At 39.6% G+C, this 16,432-nt stretch overlaps 1 protein-coding gene and 1 pseudogene across 2 annotated transcripts in view; both read right to left on the reverse strand.

Moving 5' to 3' along the window:
* SPATA5 (spermatogenesis associated 5) overlaps positions 1-16,432 on the reverse strand; it is a 242,947-nt gene that overhangs the window by 210,827 nt on the left and 15,688 nt on the right. For both annotated transcript variants that reach the window (XM_036240737.1, XM_036240738.1), the window contains exons 7-9: positions 12,731-12,787; positions 10,590-10,713; positions 7,546-7,801 (exon numbers count right to left, since the gene is read on the reverse strand). In XM_036240737.1, the coding sequence (XP_036096630.1) occupies positions 7,546-7,801; positions 10,590-10,713; positions 12,731-12,787 (437 nt within the window). The remainder of the gene's footprint in view (positions 1-7,545; positions 7,802-10,589; positions 10,714-12,730; positions 12,788-16,432) is intronic.
* Positions 15,716-16,328, reverse strand: LOC118616482 (annotated as a pseudogene).

Raw genomic sequence — 16,432 nt, forward strand, 5'->3', positions numbered from 1 at the left:
CAAGGTGATAAGTCTCTCTTGATACCTCCCAGGGAGAGCCCCATTTCCCACTGGTAAATCACAGGAAAAAACAAGTGCAATACCTTCAAAGACAGCACTAGAGCTCTTGCTTCATTCACATTAAAAATCACTGGTGTAACCTCAACTGAACACAGGAGCCAGATCTGTTCTGAACCCCCACCACTTTCAAACACATGATGATACACTTGCTGGAAAAGCACACCAGTCTCATGACATGAATCTTGGGCCAAGACATCCCAGATAGCTTGAACCTGGACAGATCTTTCCTCATCTGTGAAAAGGAATGTACCACATGATTTCCAAGGGTTTCTAGTTCTAAGACATCAGGATGAATTCACTTTGCCAGCTTCAACAAACTTTCCTAAAAATATATCTTTTAGTTTCAGATTTTTAATATTTTTAAGTTATTTACTTACCTGGTTTATCAACAGTATTAAAATACTGAGTTTAAAAAAAAAAAGAATAGTTCATCATAACACAATTCTTATGCCAAGAGAGGATAAAGATCTACAGCTTCGCCCTGGCCGGTTTGACTAAGCAGTTAAGAGCATCGGCCTACGGTCCGGAGAGACCTGGATTCAGTTCCCGCTAAGGGCACGTACCTCGGTTGCAGTTTGTCCCCGGCCCTGGTTGGGTTGTGCAGGTGGCAGCCACTCGATGTGTCCCTTTCACATTGATGTTTCTCTCTCTCTCTCTTCCTCTCTCTCCCTCCCGCTCTATCTGAATAAAAAAAAAATGAAAAAATGTCCTCGGGTGAGGATAAAAAATATATATATATATCTACAGCTTGGTAGACCAGAGCAACACCCAGGTAAGAAGAGAGGAACCAGGAAAATAATGATGAAATATATAGTCTGATTTGGAGGGGTGGGTAGGCCAACTATTTATCCCTTTTTATAAAAGGTAAAAATATTCTAAATAATAACACCATTAAAACTGGAAAAGTAACTGACAATCACTGTCTCTGTTTCCACAATTTCCAATCATTGCATCGAGCAGCGAGCCAGGGACTCCAACAGAAGCACTCTCAAGGAACCCATGGCCTTCCGCTTGCTGTCACTGTGCCTCTATCCTGGCGACCCCGACTCCTACTGATTTCCTAAGTGACCCTGGGAAAGTTCCTTAACTTCCCTGACCTAAGTTTCCTCACCTATAAAATGAATAAATCTTATAACAGAGGCTATCAGAAATGCATTAATGTATATAAGGTGCTTCAAACAGCAGCTGATAAATCGCAAGTACTCCATCAGTGGTAACTAACACTGCACTATTTCTAATTATTTCCTCCCTGAAATCTCCCCAAATTTCATTTGAGTCACCCGTTTCTTTGGGTTATCCTCCCATCTCTAGCCACTCGTCAGTCACCGTACCAGATCTTTGCTAACAACCCAAACTTTGATGGTGGTGTCCGCTGCTCTCCTCTTTAGCATTCTAAACACTCCCTGACCATGCACAAGCACCTAACACACTGCACTATAATGACCTGTAACACCCAGCCATTCCCTGTGCCTCATGGCCTCTAAAAGGAGAGGTCCAGACTGGCTCGTTCACTGAGGCGGCCCCAGCGCCCCGTGCAGGGCCTGGCTCAGTAAATGGAGGGATGACTGAACTCTGTTCACTCTAAGTGATTGCATTCACTTCAATGGCCGCAGTCACCATCTCACTGCTGACACCTCCCCAATTCTTCTCTCTACCCAAGACTCTGCTGTCTCCAAAACTGCAACTCAAAGGCCTGCAGCGCAGACAACAGAAAGAACAGAGGGGTGGGATGCAGGATAGAGTGGCATAAGGAAGATACTGCAATAGTTTACAAAGAGCAATGAATAGTTAAAAATATTTTTTAATTTTTAAGAGCTCAAATTTTTAATAAATTTTGAAAACAGAGCTGACAGGATTTGACAAAGGAAAGAGGAATCAAAAATAACTCCTGGAAATAACTTTTATTTAGATAGACTGATTTTAGTTTTTGATTGCTTTAATTAGATAGAAAACCTTTTGAGTTTTATATTTTTATAGTCTTGGCAAGAAAACTAAAAAAACTTTCCACTAGCAAAGTAAATGGTATATATCACTTAGAGCTTAAACAGAATCAAATCTACCACCCGTTTTTCTGAAACAAACCATTCAGCACCAGTCATTTCAAATGAACAGCAAAAGTGATACTAAGATACTCAATTCACTGTCCAAAAAAATCCACCTCTCACATAATATCCATATATATGTAGTAGGAAAAACCCAACACCCCAAATATAACTATCACTATATTTCAGATTATAAACCCGAGGGGAAAATTCATGGTTTTCTAAGATGTCACACTGCATAGTAAGCACTTACCCAGCTACAACAGTGAGTAAAGATCTGCCCCTTCCACAGTGCATTCATCAGAGCGGTGATGGTGCCGCAGACACTGGTGTGGCCCCTCTGCTGCAGGCCCGCAGGGGACACCTGCACGACGAGGCGGCAGAGAAGGGGACACTGACTCTGGTTCAGCCAGAGGGTTCTGTCAGGAAAAGCCCATAACAGTCTCCTCTGTATCTAGCCTGACATCTGATTGACAGGAAAGACCTTCACTGATCCAGATGCAGTAAAAGTCACTCCTCTAGCAAGGCAAAGGGTTCTGCCAGATGTCTCTTATACTGAAATAATCATGAATACTTCATAAAATATCAGGAATATTGCCAAAATTCAAGTAAACTTCTACCAGAGAAATGTATAAGTACACATAAAATACAATACTTTTTTTTTTTTAAAGAGAGAAAGGTCCTACTAACCAAGGGCCTGAATGAATCATGACCACTGCAGCCAGACTTTGTTTTTAAACCTCATAAGAATTCTTTAAAAGGTATGTTATCCCTGTTTAGCAGGTGAGGAAACAGAGTTCAAGAGGTTCAATGACTTGCCCAAAGACTCTCAGCTAGCTGGTAAAGGGCAGGGCTAATATGTGAACCTACACTATAAGCTTTCTACTAAACCCCACTATGTCCCTGGACTTTATTTAAAACTCACGAATTTTCACAGAATCAGTATTTTAATTCTAACTTAGAAAACACCATTGGAAGAATTCCAAACATGGTGGAAAATGTTAGAAAGAGAACCTTTCATAAGAGTTAAGTACTTTGTACATAGTAGATCCACCATAAATTCCCATCAAAATAAGCTAGTCACTGGTGGGAGGGAGGACTAACAGCTATAAATATCTCAGAACTCTGCTATAAGACAGATACAATTTTCCATCTCAAAAAAGGTTTTACTACAGTCATTAACTTTAGTATTGTTACTAGTACTACTTAAGAGTAATAATGATAAAAGCATTGTTTATGAGTTTTCATTCCTCCTGTTTGGTGATGCTGTCTTATGAAGGCCCAAGTATTTGGTATAAACACGAAGAAATGATGTGTAATCAACCAGGATGCTAAAGATAAATCCATAGAGCAGTGAGGCAAATACTTCCTTTCCCTGTAAACAAAATGTCCACCCCCTGGAAAAGCTAACTCTGTGTATACTCACTCTTCTGAAATGGCACAGGCAGCCGTAGGAGGACAAGTTTATAATAAATCCCTGTATTTGGACAACACTGTTGCTAAGCATCTTCTAACATTCAACAGAGTTTATATGATTCATGACTCTGCTACATAATTAACATTTCATGCTTTCCAAAAGTATACTATGCTTATCTAGGTTGTTAATTTAAAACATTATAAATTTGATGGAATTAATAAAAGGCTATGCAACTAATTAATTAAAAAGGTGGCCTAATCCCAGAAGGAATACAAACATAGACATTCAATGTCAGGATGTATCAGAGTTCAGTTTGTATATATATATATATTTTTATCCTCACCCGAGGACATTTTTCGATAGTTCAGATAGAGTGGGAGGGAGAAAGAGAGAAACATCAATGTGAAAGGGACACATCGAGTGGTTGCCACCCACATGACCCAACCAGGGCCAGGGACAAACTGCAACCGAGGTACGTGCCCTTAGCGGGAACCGAACCCAGGTCTCTCTAGACCTCAGGCCGACACTCTAACCGCTGAGCCAAACCGGCCAGGGCCAAGAGTTCAGCTTGTAAACAGCTTGTCCGCTTGAGATAAAACATTTCAAAATGCAGCTGCTCTCTGCTTAAAAAGGTGAGCTACAAAACATTACACTTTTGGACAAGTCACGACATATCAAACCATGCTCTAGCACAAAAGTAAATTATAAAGGAAACATAACATTTGAAAATAAGTTTCACACTCAACCTTCAACATTACCATTATATCTGCTCAGATAATAAGAGATCCAAGTGTTGAAAGCAACACTACTGTAGTATTTCCAACTTCCGTATCATTATGGAGACAAGGGTAAAAGTTAGGGAAACCATTTGGTAATGCTAAAAAGATGAGGAAGTTGAGGAAAGCAAGAGACAGTGTCACTCGTCCAGTCTATAAAGAAGATTGCAAACCTTCCATCCTCTGGAAAAGCTTGCACAAATAAACATATACCACAGGGGTTCTGACCTTTTGCATTAGCATTCTGCAAACAACCTTTAGATTACAAAAACAATCTGTAACATAGTTCACATAGGTTCTGTGAAACTTGGAATCACTTCACTGTATGTGATTAACAGACATCTGTGCACCATGTTGGGTTAGAAAAGGCAGAGGTGCCCTGACTAGTAGGCGGTCCAGAAAGAAGGAAAACCATCAGACAGCCAACACCCAAAAGCTCAAAGAGCACACAGGTCCAAAAACCATGAGCAAGAAATGTTCCAGGAAAAACAGATGTCTACATGCTTATTTGTATTTTTAATTCTTAACTATTCCCTTAATTGTGGCTTTTCTATCTTTCAGAAGTATCATTTTTCAGTTTTATTCAAAGCCATTATAAATACCTGCAGGACAAACGTGGACACTCTTTTTTTTTGGTAAATGCCCCCTAGTGAGAACCAAACCCGGGACTCTCTGATCTGCAGGCTGATGCTCCAACCGCTGAGCCAAACCGGCCAGGGCCACGCTCATTTTTTACCTAGAGCAGGAGAGTTAAATGATATAGTTTGAAATAGAACATTAGTGCCACATAAAAACTCTGGGAAGAAATTCAAAACTATCAGAGGTAGTCAGGAAATTACATCCCCTAATGTTAATCCAGTTATTTAAATCAGTTACAGAGCATCTTCAAAACTCATAGAGCTGTTTGGCCTAGATCAGTGTGGTTCTTAGAGTGGAGTCCTCGGACCAGCAGCATTGATACCACCTGTGGCTTGACAGAACTACATAATTCCTGGGTCCCCGGGACCTACTGACCCAGTAGGAAAGGGGCCCAGAACTATTCTTAACAAACTCCACGAGAGATTCTTACACGGGTTTAAACTGGAAAACCACGACCCTAAATCAGGAATTCAAACTGCTCACAGGCAAATGCAGGACTGGCTGCTTCACAATCACTTGGGAAACAACATAAATATTGATTCCAGTTCCCCACTCCCGTTACTCAGTGAAGTATGGGGAAGGGGTGTGTGTAGCTTCCCAGGTGAACATGATGCGTATGAGGTTTGAGAACCAACGTCCTGTGTCCTGGGCTCTTGAAGTGTGGTTGCCAGACCAGCAGCAGCAGCTGGGAACTTATCAGACGTTCTCGGGCGCCAGCTCAGAGACTAAATCAGAAACTGGGGAAATGGGGCACACCGGCCGCCTGTTTCCTACGTTCCCCAGACGGTTCTGATAACATGATAATGTCTAAGAACCTACATTCCAACTGATCTGTCCAAAGGAAAACATCTGAAAGGAACTGGAATTCTGTGGAGAATAAATCTCCATACAACGGTTACATTATTATTATCATGGTTGTTTTTTAAATCCTCACCTGAGGACATTTTTCCATTTACCTTCAGATGGATGGGAGGGAGAAAAAGGGAGCGAGAGAGAAATATCATATGAGAGGAACACATCAACTTGCTGCCTCCTGCATGGCCCTGACCAGGGACGGGGACGAACCGCAACCGAGGTATGTGCCCTTGGCTGGAACTGAACCCGCAACTCATTGGTCCAAGGTCCGGCGCTCTAAAGGTCCTGAGCCAGACTGGCCAGGGCGTATTATTGTATTTTTAATTCTCACCTAAAATTTTTTTTAATTGATTTTAGAGAGGAAGGAGAAAAGAGAGAGAAAAAAACATCAATCAGTTGCCTCCCATACATGCCTTGGCAAGGGATTGAACCAACAACCTAGGTATTTGTCCTGACCAGAAATAGAACCCTCAACGTTTTGGTGTACCAGAGGATGCTCCAATCAACTAAGCCACCCAGGCAGTGCAAGAGTTAAATTATTTTTAAAGCACCTTATAACATTGGATAGGTCACAAACTGGAATAACAGAATGCCACAACTGAAAAAATTTCCACCAAATATGAAAGGACTTAGAAACAAATGCCTGTATAAGAAAAAGGAATAAATGTAAGGAACCTAAGATTACTGGCAAACCAGAGATGTTTTGAGATACGTGACTAGCTTTTTCAGGTTACCAAAAAAGACACATGCTTTCAGGAGGGAAAAAAGGGCCATCAGATATTTTTCAATAAATTCTTACTTGCCAGATCAAATATTTCAATAGCTTATAAAAATGGCCCTGATTTGAATACCTTTCCATGGTTGTAATTACTCTGAAAAATTGCCCAACGTTAAAAGGTCTTCAGGGCTTCCAAAGTAACTCCAGTTATGCCATGGTGAAGTTCTCAAAGTCGAAGGGCCAGCTGATGAATAACAGCCCTTTAATGTTTTCAGACTTAAATATCACCACACATACTCGGAGGCATAGAATTCCTTAGTTTCACTAAGTAGTTATAGCACTTCAACAAATACAAAACTGATCCTTAAGAAAAATTCTGATCTCTTTGCAGGCACTCTAATTTCCAAAGCACAATGTTAATAAATACCGTCGTCATTAATACTGCCATTAATGCATCCAGTTACACGTCCGTGTGTGTGTGTGTGTGTGTGTGCGTGTGTGAGAGTGTGTGTGTAGACTTAAGAAAAGTCTGAAAGATATATGCTATAATAGCAATTATCTTTAGGAGGTAGAGTTAAGAGTAATTTTTCTTTCTTCTTTTTTATAGTTTCCTGAATTACCTAGATTTTTTTCAATAAATATATATATTTTATAATTAGAAAAAAATTACCTATTTTCATTAAGAAATGAGATATAGCCCTGGCCAGTTTGGCTCAGCGGTTAGAGTGTCGGCCTGCAGACCAGAGAGTCCTGGGTTCGGTTCCCACTAGGGGCACGTATCTCGGTTGCTTTTGTCCCTGCCCTGGTTGGGGTCATATGGGTGGCAACCACTCGATGTGTCTCTCTCATGTCAATGTTTCTCTCTCTCCCTTCCTCCCTCTTTCCCTCTTGCTCTATCTGAAGATAAATGCAAAAAAAAAAAAAAATGTCCTCCGGTGAGGATAAAAACAAAAAGAAATGAGATATAAATTATCAGTATGTAAACAAACCAGTTATTAAGTCCACCCACACAGACTAACTATATGGCAAATCACTCACCTGATTCGTTACACAAGGCTTTCAAGTCGGCCCCAACGTATCCATGAGCACTGTTTGCCAGCTGGAGCAGCTCGGCCTCGGTGAGTGCATGTGGCACCCTTCGAAGCAGTTTCCGAAGGATGTCTAGCCGGTCCTGAGCATTAGGAACTCCAATCTCAATCTCTTTATCAAATCGTCCAGGTCGGCGGAGTGCAGCATCCAAAGCATGAGGGCGATTTGTGGCCCCAATGACTAACACCTGTCCTTCACTTCCTTCCTAACAAAATAAAATAAAAACAAATTATTCTTCTAAAAGTAAAAGATATATATACATACACACACACACACACACACACACACATACATTTATAGAGAGAGAATGAGACACACCTACACACTATATAGGCAACGAGGGATGGATCTAACTGTCCAGGCTGCTAAGTTCTATCCATTACACTTCTATTACTCATCCCACATTTTCCAAAGCTTGGCCTAAATGATCCCTCACCTGGAAAGACTTATATCTTCCCATCTACTGTAAGTATGTCTCTCCCACATCTAACATCTTACACTGTTCCTATGAATAGTAACACATATAACACCCCATCATATAGTTATTTTACTTTAAATGTTTTTAGTTGTACTTTTCCCTTACTTGAAAGCAAAGATTATGACCTACAGATTATTCAAATAGAAGAAGGTTCTATTACAGTTGTCAAAGAAATTTTCTTTACACATGGATTGATTTTTTAATTTTGGTAACTTTTTAAATCCCTAAAAACATAGATAACAATATAACCAACACCCAAGCTTCAACCACTCTTGAATATGTATGGACTTTTACTCTCTGAGAATAAAATTATAAAGAACTATGACCATGGCCCTGGACGAGTGGCTCAGTTGGTTGGAGCATCGTCCCATACACCAAAAGGTCTCGGGTTTGATTCCCGGTCAGAGGTCAAGGCACATACCTAGGTTTTGATACGGACATGTACAGGAGGCAACCAATCAATGTGTCTCTCTCACATCAATGTTTCTCTCTCTCCCTCCCTCTCTCTCTAAAATCAATAAAAACATATCCACAGGTAAGAATTAAAAAAAGAAAAGAACTGTGATCATGGTCAGCCACCTATAGAAATTACTCAACATTCTACTCAGGAGACCCACGTGTAATCTCAGAGATAAGCTTAAAGAAAATGTGATTCAAACAAAACGCAAACATAATCAATTACACTGGCTGTGCCAACAGAAAATGCATGGATTATAATGAATCCATAAATTATGAATTTAGGAGACAAAAACAGGCCTTTAAACGCCTTCAGACTAAAACCTCAGTGTCACATGCTCCCAGGCCTGCCCAGAGGCAAGAACACCAATCCACAGCAGGCCTGCACCAGCAGCGGAGGACAAGGCAGCTGGGACTGAATAACTGAGATACTCCAACACAGAGCCTTTCACCTGACTTCCTACTCACCAAGAATTCTAATTATAATACAGCTCTCCAAATATATTTGCCCTTTGAGTGAAAACAGAGTCCATAAACCAAGATATTTGGTCAGCTTAATAATTATTTTTCTTATTGTAAACAAACTGGCACCCCAAATTATATATCGGTCTTGTGAGTGTTGTCATTGCGGGTCAGTCCTCAGAGCCCCACCATCTCCAAAATACTAACACTGGATTCTCCAGCTTTATAAACTGAGAACCAAACCTGAGTGAGACATGACAATCACACCTAGGTGTTGCCCCAAGACTGAGAACCAGGTGGTCACTAGCCTCCCCTAGACAGCAACATTTTTTTATTTTTTTATTTTTTTTAATCCTCATCCGAGGACATTTTTCCATTTTTTGTACAGACAGAGTGGGAGGGAGAGAGAGGAAGAGAGAGAGAGGGAAACATCGATGTGAAAGGGACACATCGAGTGGCTGCCACCCGCACGAACAACCAGGGCCGGGGACAAACTGCAACCGAGGTACATGCCCTTAGCGGGAACCGAACCCGGGTCTCTCTGGACCGCAGGCGGACGCTCTAACCGCTGAGCCAAACCGGCCAGGGCGACAGCAACATTTTTCTTGTGTTACTCTTAAAATTAGAACACATTGTTAGCAAATAATAGACACTTAATACCAAACCTTCACATTATTTTTGCATGCTCAGTTTCTACCAAAAGGAAGCAAAAATGAAAAAGTTCTGGTAGTCCAGTTTTTAATATGCAAAAGACTTTGGAATACATCATTTTTTAAATTTCTTTAGGTTCTAACATGACTCTAAAAGACAAGTTGTTTGCAGTCCTGCATAAGAAGTGTCTTCTTCTGGTAAATGACTGTCAGGAATATATATCTCCCTTTCATAATTAGCACATGGATTTTATTAATATAAGAGTGTATGCCCTATCAGAGAATCTGATAACAAGGTAAATTCATTTTAAATGTTGTACAAATACATTTTCCATTATTCTCTCTTTCTTTCCTTTTACTTGCCCCCCAATAATCAATTCATACATGGATATATAACATTTACTCATGAAATTACTTTGTTAATTCCCCTAAAATTCAACCACTAAATCTTTCTTACTGATTTTTGCTTCAGGTTTTTAAGTTAATAACATTAATTTAAAAAGAAATACATTGCCCTGGCCGGTTTGGCTCAGCGGTTGGAGCATCGGCCTGCGGTCCAGAGAGACCTGGGTTCAGTTCCCGCTAAGGGCACGTACCTCAGTTGCAGTTTGTCCCCAGCCCTGGTTGGTCATGTGGGTGGCAGCCACTCGATGTGTCCGTTCACGTCAATGTTTTTCTCTCTCTCTCTTTCTCTCTCTCCCGCTCTATCTGAACAAAAAATGGAAAAATGTCCTCGGGTGAGAATAAAAAAAAAAGAAATACATTGCTGTATATAATTTTATATGCTAGAAAAACATGGCAGGTTATACTCTCCTAGCAGTTTCTATGAAATCTGCCAAAGAAAATTACTTAATGGTCCTTTCCTTTAGTTTTTGTGGCTAATATTTTCCCCTTATGATTAAGAACTGACCCTTCCGACACAGATTCAATGCTGGTGCTATACTCACCGAACCAATACCATCCATCAGTGTCAGGAGTGAAGCTACAACTCTTTTTTCCACTTCATTCTGAGCCCCTTCTCTTTTTGGGCACAGTGCATCCAGCTCGTCGATAAAAATAATCGATGGGTGCCTAAAAGCAAACAAGTAAAATGAATTATCTAATGGGCATGTAATTTTTAAATTTGATATATGACATTTCAATTAAAACTAAGTAGTTCTAAAAACACAACATGTCACATTTAGGGTTTAACTGATAATATTAAAGACAAAGGCAACAGATGTTAAACTAAAAAACCTTACATTAATTCTAGCCCACATTATTAACGCACCAAAGTTACTTTCTAGCGCATCTGCCCTCAATAAAAAGAAGAGAACTAAAAACAGTCTACAGCTCCAGAGATGAGGGTCTGTGTCTAGGCAGAACTTGCCCACTAATGCCCACTGAGCTGTTATACCTCAATTAATTCAGAAGCTGAGGCTAGAGATGTTGTCCCTCGGAGCAGGTTTAAAGTCCAAGGGAGAGAGAGTAAAGATGCTTTCTTTTTTACCTATTAAAAAAAAAGAGCCCTGGCCAGTTTTGCTCAGCGGTTAGAGCATCAGTCCCAGGACCAAGGAGTCTCAGGTTCAATTCCGGTCAAGGGCCTGTACCTCAGTTGTGGTTGGGTCCCCGGCCCTGGTCAGGGTCTTGCGGGAGGCAACCTATCAATGTGTCTCTCTCACATCAATGTTTCTTTCTCTCTCTCTCTCTCTCTCTCCCTCCCTCTCTCTCTTCCACTCTATTTAAAATCAGTGGAAATATATATATATATATATATGTATGTGTGTGTGTGTGTGTGTATATATATATATATATATATATATATATATATATCTCCTCGGGTGAGGATTAACAACAACAACAACAAAAAGAACTTTCACCCTGGCCACTTTGGCTTAGCAGTTAGTGTCAGCCCGAGGACCTGGGTTCAATTTCCAGTCAAGGGCATGTGCCTGGGTTGCTGGTTAGATCCCTGGCTGTCGGGGTCATGCAGGAGGCAACCAGTCAATGTGTCTCTCTCCCTCCCCCCCTTTCACTCTCTCTAAATATCCTTGGGGTGAGGGTTAACAAAAAAAAAAAACTTTAAAGATGGTCAATGTTCTTACAAAAAGATGCAAAGTCTCTCATAAGAGAAAACCTCAACTGCCAGGAACATAATAATGACAGCAAAAATACATTAAACAATAAAGTATACTCTGGTTCTCAAACCTTCAGTGTTATGACTACAGACTACTTATTTCATCTACTATCACTGGAAAAAAATACTTGAAAAATAGAAGTTCTTTTCATAAGAGAGTAGTAATTATGGTAAGTTAAATACCGAAACAATGGTAGAACATAGCCATATTATAAATAATATTGCATTAGACCAGGTTATAGGCCATACTCTAATGCTCCTTGCAATGTAACATGGTAGAATAATTTGAGGAATAATATTCAATAAGAACTGTTGTTAAAGAGCAAAACATTTGTCCCTTTGAAGCAAAGTATAATAAAACAAAGTTTTAAGTAAAAAGGGCTACTATAATAGTCTATTTAGGGAATTAGATATACTGACTATGCCTAAGTACCCAAAGGAAAGAAAATCATAAATTTATATACTCAAGCAAAGTCACATAATATCAAATAACACTATCTTAAGTCTTTACCTTATGTCATTTTTAAAAATTGAGATATAACTGACATATAACATTATATTAGTTCCAAGTATACAACATAACAATTTAATATTTGTACTTTGTGAAATGATCACGTCTAGTCATAGTGACATCTGTCACCATGCATAGTTGCAATACTTTCTTCCTTGTGATGAGATAGTTATATTAACTATAGTCACCATCCTATACATCACATCTCCAAGACTTATTTCTTTAATAACTGGAAGTCTGTACCTTTTGCTACCTTATAAAATAACTCATGCATCAAACTTCCCAAATAGTATTAGATAGAAATAGATTAAATATAATGTCATTAGACTTACAATCTATTTCTAGGGCTATCACTATTAGTTTTGTACTATTCTTTCATGCTTAGTATAAAGTGTTGGTATCTCTACTTTGATTAATATAGCCTTAACTACTAATTTCAAACATCTGAAAATATAGAATACCGCAGAGTGGCTTCAGCAAATATTTGACGTAACCTTGCTTCAGTTTCCCCATAGAATCTGTAACAAATAAAATACATGTAATGACCAACTCTGACTTTCCAAACATTTCCAGAATACTTAAAATTAATTTTCAAAATTTATTTTCCAAACTTAATTTATATATACATTAAAAAGAAAAATTAAAACATTTTAACATATGAAACAGACAGAATACTATGCAGCCATTTTTTAAAATGCGTATTTAAGCAGAGCATCTCAGGTGCTGAGAGGAGGTGACCCCATGGCAGGTAAAAAATCATCATTAGTAAAGATGTCTCAGCACCTGAGCCTCCTCTAGTCTTTAAAAAGGAACCACCCAGCCACACCAAGACACGTCATCATGAAAATGCAAAAGGTTCAAGACAAAGAGAGAATCTTAAAAGCAGCAAGAGAAAGGCAGCTAGTTACCTACAAGGGAGTTCCCATTAGGCTGTCAGCTGATTTCTCAAAAGAAACTTTGCAGGCCAGAAGGGAGTGGCAAGAAATATTCAGAGTGAGGAAAACCAAGAACCTACAACCAAAATTACTCTATCCTGCAAAGCTGTCATTTAGAATCGATGGCCATATAAAGACTTTCCCAGACAAGAAAAAGTTAAAGGAGTTCATCACTACCAAACCGTTATTTTTTTTATTTATTTATTTTTTTCACAGATAGAGTGGGAGGGAGAGAGGAAGAGAGAGAGAGACAAACATCGATGTGAAAGGGACACATCGAGTGGCTGCCACCCGCACGACCAACCAGGGCCGGGGACAAACTGCAACCAAGGTACATGCCCTTAGCGGGAACCAAACCCGGGTCTCTCCAGACCGCAGGCCGACGCTCTAACCGCTGAGCCAAACCGGCCAGGGCCCAAACCGTTATTATATGAAATGATGAAGGGTCTTTTTGAAGAAAAAGATAAAATGTATGAACAAACAAAATGGCAATGAATACATATGTATCAACAATGGAATCTACAAACAAAATGAACAGGTAGAACAGAAACATTCTCATAGATACAGAGAACATTATGTTGGTTGCCAGTTGGGAGGGGGGGGTGGGGGAATGGGTGAAAAAGGTGAAGGGATTAAGAAGCACAAATTCATTGCTAGACTGACAAACCTCAAAGGGAAAGGGGTTGGCGGGGTGGGAAGAAATAAACCAAAGAACTTATATGCATAACCAATGGACACAGACAATAGTGTGGGAAAAGGTGGGAGGGGGGAGGGAGTGGGGAGGAGAGGGTCAATGGGGGGAAAATGTGGAACATATGTAATACATTTTACATCCAACAATAAAGATTTGAAAAAAAAAAAGAAATTGCTTTACTGTAGATATATATGAATCAATAAATCAATAATAAAAATAAAAAAATAAATAAATATAAAAATAAAAAGGAACCACCCAAAGAGAAAGATTTTAGAAACCCAAGCCTCAGAAGAGTTCACACAAAACCTATTCTGAGCTGTGAACCCAGAACTCTTCAATAAACCTGTAAGGGCCATGAGCCCTGGCCAAATTGGCTCCGCAGTTAGAGCGTCGTCCCGAGAACCAAAGAGTCTCAGATTTGATTGCAGTCAAGGGCACATACCTTGGTTGGGTTCAATCCCCAGTCCTGATTGGAATCATGTGGGAGGCAACCAATTGGTGTGTCTCTCTCATATCAATGTTTCTCTCTCTCCCTCCCTCCCATTCTATCTAAAAATCAGTGGAAACTATCCTTGGGTGAGGATTTTTTGTTTTTTTAAATGCTATGAGACTGGAAGTCATTTTTGTTCATTATTAAGTTCTATATAATAAAAGTACCCAGTGTTGTTAAATTTGCATGGTATTTTTAATATTTTAAGGTTAATTATGCATTTGCAACTATTGTGAGAGTTTCGTTTTTTGCTATTTGCCAAGACAATGTTTATTTTCTACCTGGCATAGAATCTATATTTATAAAGAAAAAGAAGTAACTGTAAATTATGATAAAGCATGCAGTCAACACTAAAGACGAATCGTTTTTAGAGTCACAGATGGTTCATATAGTCTGGTATTCCATTTCAGCTCATTTTCGCCCAAATTTTTATTTTAATTAAAAAGATACTCCTACTCACCTACTAAAACAGAGATTAAATGAGGGAATGACCCAAGTAACTAGTTTTTCTTTAAAAAAATAAGCACGGCCCTGGCCGGTTTGGCTCAGCAGTTAGAGCATCAGCCCGCAGACCAGAGTCCCAGGTTCAGTTCTGGTCAAGGGCATGCACCTCGGTTGCAGTTGGATCCCTGGCCCTGGTTGGGGTCGTGCGAGAGGCAACCTATCGATGTGCCTCTGTCACATCTATGTCTCTCCCTCTCTCACACCCTCACACTCTATCTGAAAATCAATGTAAAAATATCCTCGGGTGAGAATTTAAATAAATAAATAAATAAGTACGATATACTGATATACGCTGTTTTAAATTTGACTACAACTGTTACCTATTTTAGTTTTTGTATATTAATGCTAAAATGATATGATAAACGTGAGACTAAATGTTGTTATTTAAAAACCAGAACTACTCAATAAATAAGGTATCCTTACTGTTTTGTGTTTACCTTATATAATTTAAATCTTTCTGACAAGGGTTCTGAACCTGTTTCACTTCTAGATATTTACCCCATTCTCCAAATCATTATAATTGGGGCTCAGTAATAAATCTTATCTCTGAAATTTTGTTTCATTTATTACCTTAATAATAACAGCATAAACAGAGTTTATCATCATAATGTAAGTTTTTTGGGTTTTTTTTTATACTAGGCAAAGAACTGTATTAACCTGTTTCAAACTTTATTCCCAGGCCTCTTCAGCTTAATTAGCTGCAAAGAATGATTTCCGTATAAGCAAAAACTGTAAAGAGCTGCAATGTCCAGGGGGTTGGGCTAAAAAATATTAGAGCTCTAGATTTTATCAGATCCATAAACAAAATTTGAAAAAAAAACAGTCATAATATAAAATAGCAGCTCCCAGTAACTTCTTCAAGATTATCTTCAGAAGTTGACTCGATGCAGTTTGCCTCATTCCTGGAAGCCTCATCCACATTCTCCACAAGATCTGGAACTTCGTCGTCATCCTCCTCTCCAGGAGCAAGTGGTGCTCTTCCATCCACAGACTGTTTGGGCAGAGCTTCAGCCGGTCTCCTTTAACTAGTCCTTCTGTGGGCCCCGAGCTGGCTGAAGATGCTGGGTAGCAGTTCCGTCAGCTGCTTTGTCTCCGCACGGCTGTAAGGGTGCAAGTGTCCGCCGCCGGAGATGCCTGCACTTTAGGGTTGTTAAAGTGGATCACCGTTCCTTGTTTGTGAACACATTCACCTCTTCAATACCAGGGATAGTGTTTACCCCTAAGTTCTTTAAGGAGAACTGAAGTTTTTTATCATCTGCTGTAGCTGTTCTGTGAACCTCCTTCTTCTTTCTACAAGCAGTTCCTTTCCCAGCAACGCGCGCTTGTGCCTGCAGTTTGGCGCGTTTCTCCTGGTTCATGATAGTTTCTTTCATCTTGTTGGAGAGGAAACGGGGCCGCGCGGGGGACTAGGGTTGGCGCTCAGCCGGTCTTGGGCAGACCAGCTGAGAATAAGCCCATAATGTAAATTTTTTAATTTCCAGTACTTTATTGTGGTTTTGCAAGATATGTAAAAAAATGCAACTGTCTGATTTGTAGATAT

Source organism: Molossus molossus, unplaced genomic scaffold (assembly GCF_014108415.1).
Source record: "Molossus molossus isolate mMolMol1 unplaced genomic scaffold, mMolMol1.p scaffold_m16_p_4, whole genome shotgun sequence".
NCBI classification, from domain to species: Eukaryota; Metazoa; Chordata; class Mammalia; order Chiroptera; family Molossidae; genus Molossus; species Molossus molossus.